This window comes from Bubalus bubalis, chromosome 16 (genome assembly GCF_019923935.1).
Source record: "Bubalus bubalis isolate 160015118507 breed Murrah chromosome 16, NDDB_SH_1, whole genome shotgun sequence".
NCBI lineage: Eukaryota > Metazoa > Chordata > Mammalia > Artiodactyla > Bovidae > Bubalus > Bubalus bubalis.
The window spans coordinates 6,505,616-6,529,333 of NC_059172.1; the positions used below are offsets into that span (position 1 = coordinate 6,505,616).

General features: G+C 37.2%; 2 protein-coding genes across 2 annotated transcripts; both read right to left on the minus strand.

Moving 5' to 3' along the window:
• Positions 1 to 2,523: 2,523 nt before the first annotated feature.
• On the minus strand, positions 2,524 to 3,441 carry LOC123329590 (olfactory receptor 4A47-like). Its single transcript, XM_044928958.2, has one exon. The coding sequence runs from the start codon at positions 3,439 to 3,441 to the stop codon at positions 2,524 to 2,526; it is 918 nt and encodes a 305-aa protein (XP_044784893.2).
• A 16,700-nt stretch (positions 3,442 to 20,141) lies between these two features.
• On the minus strand, positions 20,142 to 21,258 carry LOC102393917 (olfactory receptor 140). Its single transcript, XM_006057422.4, has one exon. The coding sequence runs from the start codon at positions 21,066 to 21,068 to the stop codon at positions 20,142 to 20,144; it is 927 nt and encodes a 308-aa protein (XP_006057484.3). The 5' UTR covers positions 21,069 to 21,258.
• Positions 21,259 to 23,718: the final 2,460 nt, after the last annotated feature.

Below are 23,718 nucleotides of genomic sequence, written 5' to 3' on the forward strand. Positions count from 1 at the left end.
TATTCTTGCCTGGACAATCCCATGGACAGAGTAGCCTGGCAGGCTACAGTCCATGGGGTCACAAAGAGTCGGACATGATTGAGTGACTAGCACTTTCACTGAGATAATATGAGAAATCTTCAGGTAATAGGGATTAAAATCAGGATATGAGGCTTCTCACACAGTATGATTTACTAGTAAATAGCACTCATCACCCCGTAGCCTCAGCGCCTCATGAAACCAGAGTAAACAAGAGAGGCAAAATGATAGTCTTCTTTGACCACATGCACTGACCATATTAGAGGCAGATAATATTTTGTTTCAAGCCTGATTCAGAGGAGCACTTTATGAATGCTGTTTCTGTCAAATAAAACAATATATTCTGGCATCTTAATTACCTAGCAATCTCTATTATATTAATAAGAGAGATAATAATGGTATATATTGTTAGAATCTTTCTTAACAATGATATAACCCCAAATATTTAGTGTCAAGTTCCAAACTGAATATTTAAAGTGCATGGATGATGGATTGTGCTAAATTTACACATGAGAGAAACCCATGTGCCTGGGTCTCTACAGAAGGTTATGTAAGCAAAAAAGGTGACCAGGATACTGAAAATATCTGGGGTTTCACCAGGTATTTTAAAGTATCTGGAAAGTGGAATGAGCAACCTTTATGAAAATGTAACTCCAAACAAAGCTGACAAAAATGAGGCAATAATATGATTATCCAATTGGAATATTGAGTAAGGTTTGTTTATTTTTCTGTATAAAACTTTCATCTTTCAGATTATTTTTACAAACATAACCAATAATATTATGACTGAAATGTTCATCTTCAACATTAACGTGCTAAACAATAGAAATAAAATAGTGTGTATAAAGAATCTCACAGATAGAGAAATAATAAATCTACTTCAAATATTAGTATGGAATGTCTTGTGTATAGAGGAATAAACCAAGTTTTTAATCATATTTTAAAAATTATTTTTCCTGAAATCTGTAATGAGCTCTATTCTGAAGAATATTATATTTTTGAAGAGACAAACATGAGAAAAACCTTTCCCTAATTAAAAACATTTGCAGTATTAGCTGCAGCACAACTCATCATATAGAACATAAATTTATCGCTTCAATAGAGATATTTTATACCACCAAACTACATATATTTTCCTCCAAAATTGTGGAAATCATAAAAATGTATTTCAAATTAAATATATATATACACTTTGCGTTAGGAAAATATGAAAATTTTATAAGCTTATTTTGATCATTCAGTTCAGTTCAGTCGCTCAGTCATGTCTGACTCTTTGCGACCCCATGAACCACTGCACGCCACGCCTACCTGTGCATCACCAACCCCCGGAGTTTACCCAAACCCGTGTCCATTGAATTGGTGATGCCATCCAGCCATCTTATCCTCTGTTGCCCCATTTTCCTCAAGCCCCCATTCCCTCCCAGCTTCAGGGTCTTTTCAAAGCAGTCAGCTCTTCACATCAGGTGGCCAAAGTATTGGAGTTTCAGCTTCAACATCACTCCTTCCAATGAACACCCAGGACTGATCTCCTTTATGATGGACTGGTTGGATCTCCTTGCAGTCCAAGGGACTCTCAAGAGTCTTTCTTCTCCAACATCACAGCTCAAAAGCGTCAATTCTTCAGTGCTCAGCTTTCTTTATAGTCCAACACTCACATCCATATATGACCACTGGAAAAACCATAGCCATGACTAGATGGACCTTTGTTGGCAAAGTAATATCCCTGCTTTTTAATATGCTGTCTAGGTTGGTCATAACTTTCCTTCCAAGGAGTAAGTGTATTTTAATTTCATGGCTGCAGTCACCATCTGCAGTGATTTTGGAGCCCAGAAAAATTAAGTCAGCCACTGTTTCCACTGTTTCCCCATCTATTTGCCATGAACTGATGGGACCAGATGCCATGATCTTAGTTTTCTGAATGTTGAGTTTTAAGCCAACTTTGTCACTCTCCTCTTTCACTTTCATCAAGAGGGTCTTTATTTCTTCTTCACTTTCTGCCATAAGGGTGGTGTCATCTTTGTATCTGAGGCTATTGATATTTCTCCTGGCAATCTTGATTCCAGCTTGTGCTTCCTTCAGCCTAGCATTTCTCATGATGTACTCTGCATATAAGTTAAATAAGCAGGGTGACAATATACAGCCTTGACGTACTCCTTTTCCTATTTGGAGCCAGTCTGTTGTTCCATGTCCAGTTCTAACTGTTGCTTCCTGACCTGCATACAGATTTCTCAAGAGGCAGGTCAGGTGGTCTGATATTCCCATCACTTGAAGAATTGTCCACAGTTTGTTGTGATCCACACAGTCAAAGGCTTTGGCATAGTCAATAAAGCAGAAGTAGACTGGAAGTATTCAAATGATAAACCTTTTTCATCATACCCAAGTTATTTAAGCTGAGGAGACATTTATTACAGTAAAACACACATAACACACACACACACATGACTTTCCTTGCTCATTGAAAGAGCAATTGTTTGTTGAAAATAAGTAATATATTTTGCAGCTTCTTCATTGTTTTCTTCTGATCCATAGCTTTTTCATGGCATTTTGCATCTCTCCATTTCTCAGAGTATAGATTAGAGGGTTCAGCATGGGGGTGACAATGGTGTAAAACACAACGAAGTATTTATCAATGGGTAAGGTAACAGGAGGTCTCACATACGTTAAAATACAGGGCACAAAGAAGAGGACCACCACTGTAATGTGGGAGCCACAGGTGGATAAGGCTTTATGCTTCCCTTCCTTACTGAGATTCTTCAAGGAGCGCAGAATGACCCCATAGGAGATGAGTAAGAATGTGAAAATGGTCACACAGATCGCCCCATCATTGGCAACCACTGTGACGGCGGTAATGTGGGTGTCAGTGCAGGCCAGTTTTAACAAAGGATACGTGTCACACCCGAAGTGGTCAGTGACATTAGGGCCACAGAACGGAAGGTTGCAAAAGAAAATGATATGAAGTAGAGCATGTAAAAACCCACCAACCCAAGCCAATAGCAGCATCAGAACACACACTCTCTGATTCACGATTGTCAAATAATGCAAGGGTTTGCAGATGGCCAGGTAGCGGTCATAGGCCATGAAAACCAGGAGAAAAACCTCAGCACCACTAAATAGATGCTCTGTAAAAAGCTGGGTCATGCAAGCTTGAAATGAAATGGTTTTCTTCTCATAGAGTAAGTCTATAATTGTATTTGGGGTGATTGAAGTAGAATAAAAAGCATCCATAAGTGATAAGTAGCCAAGAAAGAAGTACATAGGGGAATCCAATGTTGGGCTGAGTACCACAGTCAGGACAATGAGTAGGTTGCCCACCATGGTCGCGATGTATATGAGCAAGAACACGACAAATAAAATTCCCTGCCCCTGGATGCTCTGAGTGAGCCCCAAGAGGACAAACTCACTTACTTTTTTCCTTTCTTCCATAGGTTCTTCTGTATGTCTATTCCAGAGTTCAGGACAGCATTATCTATAAATACAATTATTAAAAGTGATTTCCTAAAATCTTACAATAATTTGTTTTTTATTCAACAAACAGTCCTTGTTTTTTATTCAACAAACATAATAAATATCCCTTTATTATGTTTGGGTACTTTCAGATATTATAATAGAAGGCTGATTAAATCATCTTCCTTGACCACAAACTAATAGATAGGTAAGTGAATTTAAAAAAATGTTGGAAAAGAATATTAAATAAGTGAAGTCCTTCAACTAAGTTTCTATCTAGAAACTTTAAATTGCACATATAGCGAATATCTCAGACAAAAATAAAAGCTGATTAAAGTTTTAAAAAGAAGTAAAGCAAGTTTTAATGTCCATTTCATGAAAGAGGTGACTTTCCTCCTTCTAGGGCTCAAAGAAACTTCTTAACCAATCAATTAATCTCAAATAAATATATCTGACAATTTCAAATATTTTAAGGACTTAGGAAAGTATAACAAAACACCACTGGACAAAAAATTCTGAAGATAAATATGTTAGATGATATGCACAGAATTATTATCGAAAGTAAAGATCTGTAAGCAGTTAACTAACAAAAGATAAAAATATGAAATAAAATATCAACAAAAAGAGAAAAAATGTCTCATTTTCATATTTTTATATTTCATATTTTCATATTTTTATCTTTTGTTGGTTATTTAGACCAACAAACATATGATAGGATGCTGAAGCTCATCTGTGAATAGAAAAGTAGGACTTGAAGTCACAGCTTGCTTAGTACAGTATTTGCTTGAGTTCTTGGAAGTCAATCAATCAAAATATACGGATACTACCTCATCATTTAATTTTAACAGATTAACATGCTATGTTTAGAGAACATAAAAATTGAAAGTAGGGTCAGATATATAAATATCTGAATGAAAATATTGTCAAATCATTAACCTTGAAATTAATTTCTAAGAGTACTTTCTGGACAGTAAATTTATTTCAGATCATTAGAATATGAAATTATCCAAAAAGTGTATTGCTGAACAGAATCAATTTTTACATATTTAATAATCATGAAAGAATCCTAACATGGCTGATTATGAAAATCACAAAGGAAAACTCTTAAAGGATTGAATTCTCAGTCCACCAATGGACTCATAAAATAGAAAGCCTCGTTAAGAATTTTGTGTCTGAATACACTTCCTGGGTTACCTGCAGAAGATGAAAGTTATTCAACCCATGTTCTGAGCTCTGGTGCCATCTCTTTAGTCCTTCATGCACTGATGCCATCTCTGGCAAAATAATGAGCAAGGTACATTCAGCATCACTGGATTTTCAGTCAGTCTTGCAGGACATGTAATTCATCTCAGACATTCAGAAAAAAAAATACTTTTCAATTATTGAAATTTTCAAAATGAATATGAATGTCCTGTTACCTAAGGAACTCTGAATCTTGATTGTGAAAAGAAATCCAAAGTGTTTACTACCGTCAGAATTTGTCCTGATAACAAACAAATGTTAAATCACCATTTTAGTCAGAGAAAGAGAGAGAGAAAAAACTTCAAATTATGTAAGGATTGTTTAAAGTGAAAAAAATTAATCTGCTGCTTGTGTCTATACCAGTGAAAGTGAAATGGACTTTGCAACATTTTGATTCTCACTTATATTGTCCTGTCTCCAAACAGCATTGCTGAATTTTGGGTTTCTTGAAGGATGGGAATAATTTCGTATACACACTCTATTATGTTCTGAGTCCATCATTTTAATTCTAATAGAAGTGTGCCATGTGATTGCTGCTGCAGACATTCACTCCTCAGGTAAAAGCAAAGGGCTGTCCACACGTGGTCGATATTTAACTGCAGTACGTACAGGCAAGGCATTCAGCAGGTACATCTCCAAGGGTGATTTTTGTCTATTTAAATTCATTGGAACTTTAACCATAATTTTGAGGGTAGAGTCTTTATCTCCAGAGATGGTACCAGAACAATCACCATGTGAAACAGGACTTATAGAATCCTGTCCCCTGGGGGAAAAATCATAAAGTGTAAATTGAGACCATATCACCAAACGGGAAAATCAAATCTGTGCAGAAATAAAATATGTAAAAACTTTCTAGTTTAAATCAAACCTTAAAAATAGGCAAATAGTTTTAAGTTTAAGCTTTGTCTTTGAAGATAATATCTGAATTTATTTCCAAATATTATTAATGTTAACTTCAGAATAAGTTATTTAAGGTTTATTTCAAATACAGATAAAAGTTGTCATATGATTTCAGACAGACAAGTTGATAGAATCTATTTTAGTGTGAGAATTGTAAAAGAGAAAACATTTGTGGGATTATTCCATTTATCTCAAAGTGCTCACGGGGCCTTTGCCAAAGTAGAAAACACCCTAAGCTGTGACAGAAGTTGCTGTACATTTTTAAAGATTTAAATCATACAGCATATATCTATATTTATATCATATATGTATATAGCATCTATGTAAATATATACATATAAAAAAAGAAAAATATAACATTTTCATTTACAAATTAAGCAATACAAGCCTAAAATTACCTGTGTAAATTTTAAGATATTTTCTACAGAAAGATAATGATACACACTATATAAAATAATGTATATTAAAGGTTTCTAAAAAGCAGGACTTCCCAGGTGCTGCTAGTGGTAAAGAATTTGCTTCCCAGTACAAGAGTTGCAAGAGACGCTGGTTTGATTCCTGGGTCAGGAAGATCCCCTGGACTAAAAGATAGCAACCTGCTCCAGTATTGTTGCCTGGGAAATCTCATGGACAGAGGGGCTGGTGGGCTACAGTCCATGGGTCCAAGGGGTCACAAAGAGTCAAACAAGACCGAACATACATATCTAAAAAAAAAAATATATATATATATACATATATATATATTCACACACATAAAGGATAATATAACATGTATATATTAACTGGATGCAACTAAAAGAGTGCTTAGAAAGAAATGTAGAGTTTTCTTTATATGCAAATATTAGAAAACAATAAATATTTTAAGAAATGAACTCAGCTTTTGTCTCAAGATACTAGAAAAGAAAAATTAAAATAATTTTAATTATTTTACTTATTTTATTTTATTTTACTTATTTTATTTTACTTATTTACAATGCTATTGTAAATTGTATTCTAATTATTTACTTACTTATTTTATTTTAATTATTTACAATGCTAGAGAGCATTGTAGTTTGAAACAGTATTGAGAACACAGACATCATTTAAAGAGGAATTCATTAAAAATAATAAATCTATTTAAAACCTATAATTAGGTCTTTAACCTTTAAATAAATTGATACATTTCTAGCAAAATGTACTAAGAAAAAAACAAAAGAAAAAAATTATCAGAATCCAGATTGAAGAGAGGGGAAATTCCCTGATGGTCCAATAGTTAATAATCCACCTTACAGTGCTGGGCTGTGTGCTTAGTCGTTCAGTCATGTCCGACTTGTTGCGACCCCATGGACTGTAGCCGGCCAGACCCCTCTGTCCCTGGGATTCTCCAGGCAAGAATACTGGAGTGGGTTGCCATGCCCTCCTCCAGGGAATCTTCCCCACCCAGGGATGGAACCCAGGTCTCCCACATTGCAGGCAGATTCTTTACTGTCTGAGTCACCAGGGAATCCCCACAGTGCAGGGGAATTCGGTTCAATACCTAGTTGGGGAACGAAGACCCCACATGTGTGTTTGTGCCAGTCGCTCAGTCATGTCCAACTCTTTGCCACATCATGGGCTGTAGCCCACAGGGCACCTCTGTCCCTGGGATTTTCCAGGCAAGAATCCTGGAGTGGATTTGGAGCAAGTAAGTTGCCACCACAACTTCTGAGCCTGTGCGCTCAGAGAGTTGACACACTGCAAAGAATGATCCTGCATGAGACAACGGACCCCCCTCAGGAGGAACTAAGACTGGATGCAGTGATATAAATGAAATTTTAAAATAAATAAATAAAATGGTTAAAATGGTAGATTTTAAACAAATATTGAAGAAAGAGTCATCACTCTCGATTCGAGAGATCTTGCAAAGATGATACAATGATATTATAAATGAATTCACAGAAGTATACTTGCCAAGAGAAGAAAATGATTCAAATGTATCCTTTTTAATGGCTGAGTAATACTCCATTGTGTATATGTACCACAGCTTTCTTAGCCATTCATCTGCTGATGGACATCTAGGTTGCTTCCATGTCCTGGCTATTATAAACAGTGCTGCGATGAACATTGGGGTACACGTGTCTCTTTCAATTCTGGTTTCTGCAGTGTGTATGCCCAGCAGTGGGATTGCTGGGTCATAAGGCAGTTCTTTTTCCAGTTTTTTAAGGAATCTCCACACTGTTCTCCATAGTGGCTGTACTAGTTTGCATTCCCACCAACAGTGTAAGAGGGTTCCCTTTTCTCCACACCCTCTCCATCATTTATTGCTAGTAGACTTTTGGATCACAGCCATTCTGACTGGGGTGAAATGGTACCTCATAGTGGTTTTGATTTGCATTTCTCTGATAATGAGTGATGTTGAGCATCTTTTCATGTGTTTGTTAGCCATCTGTATGTCTTTTTGGAGAAATGTCTATTTAGTTCTTTGGCCCATTTTTTGATTGGGTCATTTATTTTTCTGGAGTTGAGCTGTAGGAGTTGCTTGTATATTTTTGTGATTAGTTGCTTGTCAGTTGCTTCATTTGCTATTATTTTCTCCCATTCTGAAGGCTGCCTTTTCACCTTGCTAATAGTTTCCTTTGTTGTGCAGAAGCTTTTAAGTTTAATTAGGTCCCATTTGTTTATTTTTGCTTTTATTTCCAGTATTCTGGGAGGTGGGTCATAGAGGATCCTGCTGTGATGTATGTCGGAGAGTGTTTTGCCTATGTTCTCCTCTAGGAGTTTTATAGTTTCTGGTCTTACATTTAGATCTTTAATCCATTTTGAGTTTATTTTTGTGTATGGTGTTAGAAAGTGTTCTAGTTTCATTCTTTTACAAGTGGTTGATCAGTTTTCCCAGCATCACTTGTTAAAGAGATTGTCTTTAATCCATTGTATATTCTTGCCTCCTTTGTCAAAGATAAGTTGTCCATATGTGCATGGATTTATCTCTGGGCTTTCTATTTTGTTCCATTGATCTATATTTCTGTCTTTGTGCCAGTACCATACTGTCTTGATAACTGTGGCTTTGTAGTAGAGCCTGAAGTCAGGCAGGTTGATTCCTCCAGTTCCATTCTTCTTTCTCAAGATAGCTTTGGCTATTCGAGGTTTTTCGTATTTCCATACAAATTGTGAAATTATTTGTTCTAGCTCTGTGAAGAATACCATTGGTAGCTTGATAGGGATTGCATTAGAGTGAAGTAAGCCAGAAAGAAAAACACCAATACAGTATACTAACGCATATATATGGAATTTAGAAAGATGGTAACAATAACCCTGTTTACGAGACAGCAAAAGAGACACTAATGTATAGATCAGTCTTATGGACTCTGTGGCAGAGGGAGAGGGTGGGAAGATTTGGGAGAATGACATTGAAACATGTTTAATATCATGTATGAAACGAGTCACCAGTCCAGGTTCAATGCACAATACTGGATGCTTGGGGCTGGTGCACTGGGACGACCCAGAGGGATGGTATGGGGAGGGAGGAGGGAACAGTGTTCAGGATGGGGAACACATGTACACCTGTGGCTGATTCATTTTGATATTTGGCAAAACTAATACAATATTGTACAGTTTAAAAATAAAATAAAATTTAAAAAAAAAGAAAAGAAAATGAAACACTGATATGAAAATGACAACTTTCTAATCACACAGAGCAAAATAACTAAAAGCTGGAATAATCTAACATCTAAATAAATCAATGCTTAGAATTACTTTCCCCTCAAAATGTCATTCTCATGTGGCATTCATCAATCAGTTCTATAAAAGCTAATCCATGAATGGTACCAACCTTACACAAACACTTTCACAGAAGGGAGAAAATGAAAGTGCCTCCTAATGCATTTTACGCCCCCAGAATAACCCTTAACATTGGATCAATTTCTCACATTAGTAAATACACAAAATCCTGAACATAATTCTTATTTTGATTCCTTTGGATGCTTTCTTTGAGGATTTTTTTTAACTTGTTAATATGGTTTTTGAGTCGCATCCTGAGAAGTGCTCGATCTAGGACTAATCATGTCCCACTATTGATGTAAAATCTTTCTGAGTATTCAACCAACAGCACTGTCCCTGTGAACGATGAGGTTTCCCAGCTGGTGAGAATAAACACTATTCCTGGCCCAATGTGAGCTCCAAGCCCTCTTTGTAATCCATCTGGATAAATCTCCCTCCAGCCTCAGTTATTTTCCTCAAATGCAAGCCCAGATCAGTACTCTGATGAAACTTTAATAATGAGTAATCTCCCTCTCTCTCCCACAACCCCCTCAAGACTCCAGAACTATAGTTGTATCCTCTGCAGTATTTTACTCTCATAAATTTAGCTGTCTTGGTGTCCTCAGACCCTGAACATCATATCTCCAACTCAGAAAGTCTATTCGGATTTTTTTTGATGTATCACTCTCTGTACCACAACATGAAACATTTTAAAAGTAATAAACATGGGAAACATCTGGAACTCAACTAAATTTCTATCTCTTGGTGGTCACTGCCACTTAATTCTTATATCTAGTACCTCAAAAATAATCATTTCTATTTTTTCTGAGCCTGTTTGCTTGTTTCTTAAAAAGTTTACATGCATATTTACAGTAGTTTTAATCATAAGTTAAAATAGCTGGAAACAGACAAAATATCTCTTAACCAAGAAAAGCTTAAAAGGACTGTGATACATCCACAAAATGGAATGCTAATTAGCAATAAAATGAATAAACTATTGATAAACACAAGGATGTGCATAAATCTCAAATCAGAATAGGCATAATCTTTATACAGAAAATACAGGCAACTGAACCAAAATTGCTGGATCGAATAAATAAATCCAACAAATTTTCAGGGTACAAAATCAACCTGCAAAAATGAGTTGCATTTACATATTTCACAATCAAATATATAAAAAGAAAATTAAGAAACTAATCCCATTTAAAATAGTATCAATAAGAATAACATACATCGGAATAAAGTAAATAATGGAAGTGAAAATCTGGTAAACTGAAAAATATATGACATCAATGAAAGAAATTAAAGGAACAAAGAAGGATGCCCAATGTTCATGAACTGGAGGAATACAGAAAAATATTGTTAAAGTGGCCACACTATCCAAATCAAATGGAAAAGATCAGCAATCAAAGAAAATATATGAAGTTAATTTATAAGCAGTTCATGGAAAACGAATACAAATGCCTTGAAACATGTGAAAAGATAACCAAACTGATGACATTCTGACAATAACTATAAACATCAAAATTTAAATACATAAAATAATTGACTCAACAATTCCACTCCTTGGAACTCATACAGAAAAATTTTAAAAACTTCATCACAGAATTATTAAACATTGAAAAGAACTGAAGAAAACATGAAAATGACCAGATGCATCAATTTTAGTGTAGCTGCATGAAAGACTTAAGTAGCAGGAACTAACTAGACTGAGTTAGGATCTAAGTAAACTGGCATGCACAGATCTCCAGGAGGCTGTGCAGTAAAATGAAAAATGTATACATTGAAGCAGAAACACAAACATATAAATGAAAATATGCCTGTATTTGCAGATTATAACTTGAGCAATCTGAGAAAGCGAATATAGTGACATCATCTGAAAGGACTGGAAGAATCTAGGTTATGATGGGGATAAGTTTTATTCTACATGATTTCATTTTGCATGAATTCCATTACTAGAATAGAATTTTTTCTTATTTAAAAAATTAAATAAATATTATGCTAAAATTTCATATGAATACAGATGAAAGTGAGGAAAAAAAACACTCCATACACACAATATATTTTAACTAGTACAATAAATACAAAGAAGATAAAAAGAATCTAACAATAAAAAAATAAAAGTAAACACAAATTAATTTAAAATTAGTAACTCTGTAAAAATTTCATTGACTAATTTGTGACATATTATTTATTGACTTCCTAGTTTAAATGTATGCTACCTTTCAAGATTCACTGATAAACTAGATGTTAGTCAGTTTACATACCATCAGGGAATTGCTACTAATAAATAGCATGAACATATAATTTAATTATAATTGTCAATCTGTTAAAGAAATGGAAAGTATGTATCAAATTTATGAACACTTTTACATTCTAAGAGATTGGCCCTAATGCTAATTTACTAACTTCATAATGGATAATGCACTAATTTAAAACTTGGTCTGCTTTTTTTCCCTCTCCAGAGCTTATTTATAGCATTAGTCATTTCAGAATTTTTTAGACTGTAGATTAATGAGCTCAGTATGAGAATTATGACTGTATAAGATACTCTCAATTATTTTTTAGTGGGGAAGGTCTTAGCAGGTCTTCTATATATAAAAATACAAGAACAAAGAAGCAGACAATCACAGTGATGTGGGGAACCACAGGTGTGAAGGACTTTCTGCCTCCCTCCTGACTCAGGTTTTTCAGAGAGTGCAGGATGACTCCATAGGTGATCAATAAGAGCAGAAACACAATAGTGCAGGTAAGTCCTCCATTGGCCAGTACCAAGAGACCAATAATATAGGTGTTAGTACATATGAGTTTCAATAAGTGTTCATGTTACACATAAAGTGATCAGTGACTTTGGGGCCACAGAATAGGAGCCCATAATTAGTACTAAGTTGCATTACTGAGTGCAGAAAACCTCCAACCCAGGACACTACCAGCAGTAATGAGTTCAAGGTCTTACTGAGAGTTTTAGTCATGATAATGTGCAGGTGGCCCACCATTGTCAAAATATAAAAAGAAAGAGTGAGGCCCAAGAGGACTAAGAAATACTGTTCCCTGGTTCCATCTGGTCTGAACAGGAGCCGAGTTCACATTTTAGAAGCAGTTAATCTACAAAACAAGAGGAAACATTTTTAAATGACTTGTTAGTTCACTTCAGTTCAGTCACTCAGACGTGTCCGACTCTTTGCAAACCCAAGAATCACAGCACGCCAGGCCTCCCTGTCCATCACCAACTCCCGGAATCCACCCAAACCCATGTCCATTGTGTCGGTGATGCCATCCAACCATCTCATCCTCTCTTGTCCCCTTCTCCTCCTGCCCTCAATCTTTCCCAGCATCAGGGTCTTTTCCAATGAGTCAGCTCTTCGCATCAGGTGGCCAAAGTACTGGAGTTTCAACTTCAGCATGAGTCCTTCCAATGAACACCCAGGACTGATCTCCTTTAGGATGGACTGGTTGGATCTCCTTGCAGTCCAAGGGACTGTCAAGAGTCTTCTCCAACACCACAGTTCAAAAGCATCAATTCTTCAGCGCTCAGCTTTCTTTATAGTCCAACTCTAACATCCATACGTGACTACGGGAACAACACTAGCTTTGACTAGACAGACTTTTGTTGGCAAAGTAATGTCTCTGCTTTTGAATATGCTATCTAGTTTGGTCATAACTTTGTTCCAAGAAGTAAGCGTCTTTTAATTTCATGGCTGCAGTCACCATCTGTAGTGACTTTGGAGCCCCAAAAAATAAAGTCTGACACTGTTTCCACTGTTTCCCCATTTATTTTGCATGAAATGATGAGACCAGATGCCATGATCTTCGTTTTCTGAATGTTGAGCTTTAAGCCATCTTTTTCACTCTCCTCTTCCACTTTCATCAAGAGGCTTTTTAGTTCCTCCTCACTTTCTGCCATTAGGGTGGTGTCATCTGCATATCTGAGGTTATTAGTATTTCTCCCGGCAATCTTGATTCCAGCTTGTGTTTCCGGTCCAGCGTTTCTCACAATGTACTCTGCATAGAAGTTAAATAAGCAGGGTGACAATATACAGCCTTGACGTACTCCTTTCCCTATTTGGAACCAGTCTCCTTTAGGATGGACTGATTGGATCTCCTTTCAGTCCAAGGGACTCTCAAGAATCTTCTCCAACACCACACTTCAAAAGCACCAATTCTTCAGCATTCAGCTTTCTTTATAGTCCAACCCTCACCACCATATGTGACTACTGGAAAAACCCTGGCTTTGACTAGACAGACCTTTGTTGGCAAAATAATGTCTCTGCTTTTTAATATGCTGTCTAGGTTGGTCATAACTTTCTTTCCAAGGAGTAAGTGTCTTTTAATTTCATGGCTGCAATCACCATCTGCAGTGATTTCGGAGTCCAGTAAAATTAAGTCAGCCACTGTTTCCACTGTTTCCCCATCTATTTGCCATGAAGTGATGGGACCGGATACCATGATCTTAGTTTTCTGAATGTTGAGCTTTAAGCCAAATTTTTCATTCTCTTCTTTTGCTTTCATCAAAAGGCTCTATAGTTCTTCTTCACTTTCTGCCATAAGGGTGGTGTCATCTACATATCTGAGGTTATTGATATTTCTCCTGCCAATCTTGATTCCAGCTTGTGCTTCCTCCAGCCCAGCATTTCTCATGATGTGCTCTGCATATAAGTTAAATAAACAGGGTGACAATATACAGCCTTGACGTACTCCTTTTCCTATTTGGAACCAGTCTGTTGTTCCATGTCCAGTTCTGAATATTTAGAACAACTCTAATTATAAGTTCAAATAGCTGGAAACAGCCAAAATATCTGTTAACTGAGAAAAAATAAACTGTGGTTCATCCATAAGTCAAAATACTACTCAGCAATAACATGAATAACTTACTGATGAACACATTGACATGCATAAACTTCATATGCATGTTATTAAGAGCAAGTAGCCACATTTAACAGAGTACAGAGGAGACAATCTTACATATAGAAAAAGCAAATAATTGCACCAAACCTGTTAGAACTACTAAACAAATCCAATAATGCTTCAAAATACAAAATCAATATAAATGTTAGCTCTATGGCATAACAAAGGGAAAAGCTCTATAGAAATAGCACCTATATAGTTCTTCAAGGTGCTACACATGCCAAACAGGATATCAATTACTTCAATGATTGTGCTCAGTCGCTCAGTTGGGTCTGACTCTTTGTGACACCATGGACTGTAGCCCGCCAGGCTCCTCTGTCCATGAGATTTCCCAGGCAAGAATACTGGAGTGGGTTGCCATTTCCTTTTCCCGATCTTTCTGACCCAGAGATCGAACAGTCTCTCTTGCATCTCCTATATCAGCAAGTGGATTCTTTTCCACTGCACCACTTGGGAAGCCCAATTTAATTCACAGCAGAGGTAAAATTAGTAAGAATATATTACATACATAAAGGCAAATCACTGTACTTGACCTCTTTGAGATCTCACATTGGATAAATGAGAGTCATGTTACTGAAGAAGGACAAGAAGTTAGATTGGGAGATTGATATAGGGAAATGGGAGATTGATATAGGGAAATGGGGTGACCACAAAACCATTTAGGGAAAGCGAATCACAGGCATTAGAACAGCAGGGGAACTCGAGGGCCAGAGTATAGATGCATAGGTCAAAGTCAGGGACAGACAGGCACAGGCTGGCGAGGAGGGAGCAGAGATCCCAGGAGAGTGGACAGAAGCTGAGTTGAAAAGAGGTTAGAAGATTGAAGGCCCAGTGAAGAAGGGGAAGTGAAAAGCACAGGGGAACCAGAACCGTGAACCACCTAGAGGAGCAAGAGAGCACGTGAGACTGTGGATGGCAAGGTTCCCGTCCTGGGGGCCCAGAAGGACAGACACTGTGGAGACGGGGACAGGGCATGGAAGACCACATTCAGGGAGAAGACGCCAGACTCTGGAGGCAGGATGTGGTGCTGGCGAATGAGACCTACTCCTAGCGCCACACAGACATAGCAGGGCAGGGCTGTTTCGCCCATCAGGTCGCCATCCAGGGCCACAGCCTCTCAGTGCTGGTTCCTGAAAGGAGAGGCTGCAGGATCCGCCAGGTACGCTGTCCGGAAAGTCTCCCCGGGGGCCACGTCCCTCTACTGTGCTGCCTGCAGCTTCAGGTCAGCAGACGTTGGCTGCTCTAGGTTGTTTGATTCTCATCTAGACATCTCTTTTACCCAAGTGTCCCTTCCTTTGAAATGCAGCCTTGAATTTCATTTCTTGAGCCTATTATATCCCACTTTTCATCATGCCCATGAAGGATAATACATCTGCCAAAAAGATATCAGCACATGATTTTCCTTGACACAAATGGAATCAGGAGTGTGTGAGAATCCTGGGAAATTGAGATCAACAGAGAGATGAAGGAAAGAAATCTCCCCTCCAAAGAACAATAGAATGCCTCAAAGACAGTCTTCACAGTGTGGCCAATGATCAGACCTGTGTTTTGATATTTTCCCAACAAGGAGTGAGAAAGTAGGAAAGTGAAATTTTCCCATATTGAAGTGGGATGAGTGGAGGAAGCAGAGTCTAAAATACTTCATATTCTTATTTAACTTTATTGAGTCACTTTTGTCTTGTATAAAATGGATAGAAATATATTTACCAATACTTGTTCCTACAGTAATAATGTATATAAAGAACCTGTCAAGATGTATGCTTCATAGTTTATCAACAGTAGTTAGCTCACTTCCCTCAATAACACCTAACATTTTCACCAAATGATATTCCAGATTAAACCAAATATGTTTATACAACAGATCCAAACATTATGTCTCACTGATTTTTAGGAGAAACACACTTATTCCCTAAATATATATTTTTAATGAATAAAAAATAGTCACATGGCAGTTTATCCTCAGGACAGATTTTTGAGGCTGTGTAAAGGAAGATCCAAAGGAGCTTTAAATTTACTCACAATCTAGTAAAATTGCATCCACTGTGAATGCCAGACTGCTTGCATTTCCTTTTTCAGTTCTCATACCTTCCAAGTTTTCCTGTTGACAATTTATAATCTGTGCTGCATTCATCTTACTCCTCCACTGAGTCTCTGGTATAGCCCCTAAAACATAATCATTGGCCTTAGTTTTTTTCTCTTTAAATGTTCTCATTGCTCTTAGAGTGGAAACCACATTTACTCAAGACTTATCCTATCCTTGAAGAAAAATGAAACTGAAGGTTTACTCACTCAGTGGTATCCAAATCTTTGACATTCCCTGGATCATAGCCTGCCAGGCTCCTCTGTCCATGGGATTCTCCAGGTAAAAGTGCTGGAGTGGGTAGCCATTCCCCTTCTGCAGGGGATCTTCCTGATCTAGGAATCGAACTCAGGTCTCCTCTATTGCAGGCAGATTCTTTAGCATCTGAGCCACCAGGGAATCCCATGAATACTGGAGTCAGTAGCCTATCCCTTCTCCAGGGGACCTTCCCAGCCCTGGAATTGAGCTGGTGTCACCTGCATCAGGGGAATTCTTTACCAGCGGAGCTATCAGGATATATGTATGTATATATACTTGTTCTGATTCTTTTTATTTATAGATTACCATTACTATACTCATGTTGGTCTTTGTAAAAGGGAAGTGGCATAACAAACCTTCAAAAAGAGAATAAACTTGCACTGCAGAAATATGTTGTTACCTATAAGACAAGGCTGAAGCATACTGACACCATCTACTCGAAGGACAGTCAATCATTAAGACTGCAGATCATTTTCTCATCTATAGACCTAAACATAAAGAAGACAACTCTGTTTTATTTGAAAGAGAGTAAGACTGAGCTTTAAAGACCTGGATTGTGCAGAAGCTTTTAATTTAATTAGGTCCCATTTGTTTATTTTTGCTTTTATTTCTAATATTCTGGGAGGTGGGTCTAGAGGATCCTGCTGTGATGTATGTCAGAGAGTGTTTTGCCCGTGTTCTCCTCTAAGAGTTTTATAGTTTCTGGTCTTACGTTTAGATCTTTAATCCATTTTGAGTTTATTTTTGTGTATGGTGTTAGAAAGTGTTCTAGTTTCATCCTTTTACATGTTGTTGACCAGTTTTCCCAGCACCACTTGTTAAAGAGATTGTCTTTTCTCCATTGTATATTCTTGCCTCCTTTTTCAAAGATAAGGTTTTCATAGGTGCATGGATTTATCTCTGGGCTTTCTATTTTGTTCCATTGATCTATATTTATCTTTGTGCAAGTACCATACTGTCTTGATGACTGTGGCTTTGTAGTAGAGCCTGAAGTCAGGCAGGTTGATTCCTCCAGTTCCATTCTTCTTTCTCAAGATTGCTTTGGCTATTCAAGATTTTTTTGTATTTCCATACAAATTGTGAAATTATTTGTTCTAGCTCTGTGAAAAATACCGTTGGTAGTTTGATAAGGATTGCATTGAATCTATAGATTGCTTTGGGTAGTTATACTCATTTTCACTATATTGATTCTTCTAATCCATGAATATGGTATATTTCTCCATCTATTACTGTCCTCTTTGATTTCTTTTACCAGTGTTTTATAGTTTTTTTATATATAGGTCTTTAGTTTCTTTAGGTAAACTATAAGCAAGGTGAAAAGATAGTCTTCAGAATAGGAGAAAATAATAGCAAATGAAGCAACTGACAAACAACTAATCTCAATAATATACAAGCAACTCCTACAGCTCAATTCCAGGAAAATAAACGACCCAATCAAAAAATGGGCCAAAGAACTAAACAGACATTTCTCCAAAGAAGACATACAGATGGCTAACAAACACATGAAAAGATGCTCAACATCACTCATTATCAGAGAAATGCAAATCAAAACCACAATGAGGTGCCATTTCACGGCAGTCAGAATGGCTGCGATCCAAAAGTCTACAAGCAATAAATGCTGGAGAGGGTGTGGAGAAAAGGGAACCCTCTTACACTGTTGGTGGGAATTCAAACTAGTACAGCCACTATGGAGAACAGTGTGGAGATTCCTTTAAGAAGTGGAAACAGAACTGCCTTATGACCCAGCAATCCCACTGCTGGACATACACACCAAGGAAACCAGAATCGAAAGAGACACATGTACCCCAGTGTTCATCGCAGCACTGTTTATAATAGCCAGGACATGGAAGTAACCTAGATGTCCATCAGCAGATGAATGGATAAGAAAGCTGTGGTACATATACACAATGGAGTATTATTCAGCCATTAAAAAGAATACATTTGAATCAGTTCTAATGAGGTGGATAAAACTGGAGCCTATTATACAGAGTGAAGTAAGCCAGAAAGAAAAACACCAATACAGTATACTAATACATATATATGGAATTTAGAAGATGGTAACGATAACCCTGTATGTGAGACAGCAAAAGAGACACAGATGTTAGAACAGTTTTTTGAACTCTATGGGAGAGGGAGAGGGTGGGACAATTTGGGAGAATGGCACTGAAACATGTATAATATCATATAAGAAATGATTTGCCAGACCAGGTTCGATACAGGATGCTTGGGGCTAGTGCACTGGGATGACTCAGAGGGATGGTACGGGGAGGGAGGTGGGAGGGGGGTTCAGAATGGGGAACATGTATACGCCCATGGCAGACTCATGTTGATGTGTGACAGAACCAATACAATATTGTAAAGTAAAAAATTTTTTTTTAATTTTTAAATAAAAATAAAAAATAAAGACCTGGATTGGTATTTTGTAGGTGAAATTGTTGACAGGAAACTGCATTCCAGTGTAATATTCCTGACATACTTTAGGGGGAAACACATGTGATTTGAGTCAAGTAAATTAGTAAGTTAGTAAACCTCTATTTGCTTCTCTTTGTGCCTAATAGATAATAAAGCATTCATGCAATGTAAATATATGTATCTGACCTACAGAACAATAACTTTGGAACCTACTCATATGCTTTTTTTGTTGAGATTTATAAAAAGATGTGTACCTTGTTTCAAATGGTTCCTGAAGTCTTGGTATGGAAAATGAAAATATTTCCTTTATACACACAGAAAAAAAATGTGAGTCATAAAGGTGTTTAACAAAACAGAGCAAATTAAGAATACCTTCAAATTTTCTGAATTATTTTTTGTTAAGAAAACAATTAGAGATAGTGAATTATTTGGTCCTCCCCAGTGGCTCAGAAGTAAAAGAACCTGTCTGCAATGTAGGAGACACAGGAGATGTGAATTCTCTCCCTGGGTCAGGAAGATACCTCGGAGGAGGAAATGGTAACCAACCCCAGTATTTTTGCCTGGAAAATTCCATGGACAGAGGAGCCTGGCAGGCTACATTCCATGGGGTATCAAAGAGTTGGATTCAACTGAGGGACTAACACACACACAGAGTGAGTTATTCTTTCCTGTTTATTAGTTCATAGTACAGAAAAAATTCCAACTGCTATTCCTGTCCTCGATTGTCCCTTCTCCACATATCTACCTAAGAATTTCTATCCCTTATTTGCTTTACATCAGATGAAGCAAAAATGGAAGAAGTTCTGAGATCAAAGTCTTATGGACAAGCCAATTTCATCCAATTAACATATATGAAGAATTTGGTAAGTAGGTAAGATAATGGAGAAAAACTTACTCTACAATCATCAAACCCAGGGTATATAGTTGTTTTTTCCATTGCTTATTCTGAATCTAATAACACAAACATGGAAACCTCAGAAAAATATAATGAAGCTTACCAAAATGCCTAAAATATGTGTAGTCAATATTAAATAATCAGCAAATGTTAATTTCTGGGCCTTATATTTTTGTCAGTGATGGAAAACATTCTTCATTGAATTCCACAACATACAACACAAATAATCTTCCCTATGTATATAAATCATTATCTCTTGGCATCGTGAACAGCCTAAGTCACTCTCTTCTTTAACAAACTCCTCATGGCATTTTTCACTTCTGTGTTTCTCACTGTGTAAATGATAGGATTTAACAAGGGCGTGAGGATTCCGTAAAACACTGTCACCAACTTGTCTGCAGGGTAAGTGGCCACAGGACGTGTGTAAGTGAATATACATGGTCCAAAAAAGAGCATGACTACTGTAAAGTGGGAGCCACATGTAGAGAGGGCTTTGCGTCGTCCTTCAGAGCTATGGGATTTCAGGGAGCTCAGGATGACTACATAGGAAATGAGAAGCAGAAGAAAAATGAGCATGGCCATGCCCCCAGTGTTAGCCGCCACCACCATTCCAAGCCTGTAGGTGTCGCTGCAGGAAATTTCCAACAGTGAGAAGAAATCACACATGAAGTGGTCAATGACATTGGGACCACAGAAGGTCAAGTCTCCTGTGAAAAGAATCTGCACTGTGGCATGCAGGATCCCCCCGATCCAGGCCACCACCACCAGGAGTCGGCAGAGCCCCTGTCGCATGATGGTCGTGTAGTGCAGAGGCTTGCAGATGGCCACATAGCGGTCATAGGCCATGACAGTGAGGACGATTACTTCTGATGCTCCCAGGAAGTGCTCCATAAAGAGCTGAGTCAGGCAGCCTCCCCAGGAGATGGTTCTCCTCTGGTGCAGCAGGTCAAAAGTCATTTTAGGGGTGCTGACAGAGGTCAAGGAAGCATCTAACAAGGACAAATGGGTGAGAAAGAAGTACATGGGAGTGGAAAGCGTGGGGCTGAGGGAGACGGTGATGACGATGAAAAGATTGGCCAGGACAGTGAACAGGAAAATGAACAGAAAGACAATGAAGAGTACTTTCTGCAAGTGTGGATTCTGTGTGAGTCCCAGGAGAACAAATTCAGTCACATTGTTGGGAAGCCTGAAGAAATCCATTTAGAAAATAGCACGTTCCTGGGGCCTCAATTATCTACAGAGGAATAAAGAATGATACCTATTAATAATGAAATGATTGTGTTCTAAACTCATTAGAAAAAATCAAAAAACAAAACAATCTATTCACTGTAAAGGTGGAGTATTTCCTCAGCACTTCTGCCCCATTACATGTTTCAAGTCTTTATTTTCTCCATGATACTTTCCATCTCTTCAGACACTTAGCCCCGGTCCCCTGTGAAACACCTCCACAGCAACATTTTTTGTGTAATTTTCTGAGAAAACACTGGGCTGTCTACATGACATCTGGATTCTCATTCTGGTTCTCACTCATGTGGCTCTGCAAAGCTATCAGAGTGTCCCAGACTTCTGAGTTTTCCTCTGTGTCTGTGAGGTTACAAATTATAATTCTCAGATGTAATTTTTTAAGTTTACAATTGTTTCAAAGAATTAAGAATTTTTCCCACTTCCATGAGGATTTGCATTTGAATTCTCTGCTCTAAAGTGGAAGGAAAGGCACCATCAACAACTACCTGTTATAAGAAGGGAATTTAGTAAAATGTATATTAATCATTGGTGATACACTCCAGCTGATATCAACCAGAACACATAAACTATTCCATTGTTTTCTCACTTACATCTAGTGCCTGGCATGATGTCTGCAGTGCCTGAATCCTATCGCCTGGGTGCTCAGTCGTGTCCCACTCTTTTTGAACCCATGGACTGTAGCCTGCCCACCTGTCTCCTCTGTTCATGCAATTTTCCAGGCTAGAGTACTAGAGTGCAGTTACCATTTCACTCCAGGGGATCTTCCCAACCCAGGGATTGAACCTATATCTCCTGCATCTCTGCATTGGAAGATAGATTCGTTACCACTGCACTCCCTGGGAAGCCCCTGAAACCCATTAGGTGATGAGTAAATACTTAGTGAATTGCCTTTTGCCCTGAGTAAAGTATAACTTCTTCCCCTGACCATACACCTATGATAAATTCAAGTGTTCTTTTCCCCCTGCTCTGTTTATCATTAATCTCTACTTCATGAGAACCATAAATAAATATTTGAAAGGAAGCTGCACTCCAGTTTAATAGTTCCTCACACACTATTAATTGTGTGGAATACATACGAATATATCTAGTTATCTCTAGGAACGAGTATGTTACTGGGTTATTTTAACTTCAGTGTAATTATGGTGTTTGTTTCATGTTATTTTTTTGTCTGCAAAATTATGTTCCACATACAATTTGACATAATTATATTCAGTAAATTTACAGCTTCTGTAGATGTGGATAAACAACTCTTGCATAGGGGTTAAGTACACAAAGATCTTTCATGCAGAGGATATCCTTACTTTCAAAGTTCTGAAAGTAAAAATTTGATGTGAAGAACGAAAAGAAATAGACTGATAGGTAAGATAGAAAGTTAATATGCCACACATATAACATGTATACACAGACTAACACAAACGCATATGAAATCTTTTACTTAAGTACCCATCGCAGGCTTACTCATTCAACAAACATTTATTGATCACTTATTGTGTGTGTTAATGTATGTTTGTTTACACAATGTCATGAAGAGTGTCCTAATTAAATGCCTTTAATGCCTGAAATTTCATTACCAAAGAGAGGGGAGGCGTCCATCCACGCTAAGAATGGAATTCTCACTCCTTTATGTTTCTGCTACATATGGTACTGTGTCTTCTTCTCCCATCTTCCCATAGCATTCATCTTCCTGGTCCTAGGTTACCACATTACCATTAATAACAGAATAAAAAATTGGGGGAACATACATTTTCCAAAGAAAAGAGAAGAGACACATAAACATAAAATGTATTCTGCAAAACATATGTCTTTCTTTTCAAAGATAAATGGATAAAATCTTACATTTTTCAATTATCCAGAGGAAAATTTTTTATATTTATGTACAAATGTACAGCAGCTCCATTGCATTTTATTATTTTCACGTGGGATTCCCCCAGCAGAACAAAAAAGGACATAGTATACAGAAAATAAGAGTTAGATCTACTTAAAAATGTTTTTGAAATAAATGTGAAAAAAATAAATCACTTTTCCATTTTTCTTTGGCTCCACAATATTCACTCTAGGAATAAACCCTGACAAAAAATAATTTTAAATGACAAAAATAATTTATAATTATGTTCAACACAAATATTAAGAGCTGCAGAAAATTAGAAACAGCATGGAATGTTCAAAATTGGAGAAATGGATGATTAAATGTAGGGCATTACTTTGATTACTGTGTAGATTTTTAAAATTGTGCAATATCACTGGAAGAGTCTCAATTTGTAATATAAAGTGCAGAAAATCTGGATACAAATTGGAATTGTATAATTATTCTATTTTAATCTTAACTTGTGTATTACTCAAACTGCATTTAAATATATATCCATAAGATATAAAAAGCAAACTTTTTTATTTCTAAAATGATATTATTTTTGTGTCTATCTTTCTTAAAATTTTGTATGCTGAAAATGAGATTTCAATGCCAGGTGAAGATAAGCAGTGATTACATGATTTATAAGGTCAATTTAAACCCAAGAATCTATGATTATACAATTTCCTGGAAAAAAAGAATCTCACCTGTGCTCACCTGTGTGTGACATGGATCCATGGCCAGGGCCTCAGGAATCTC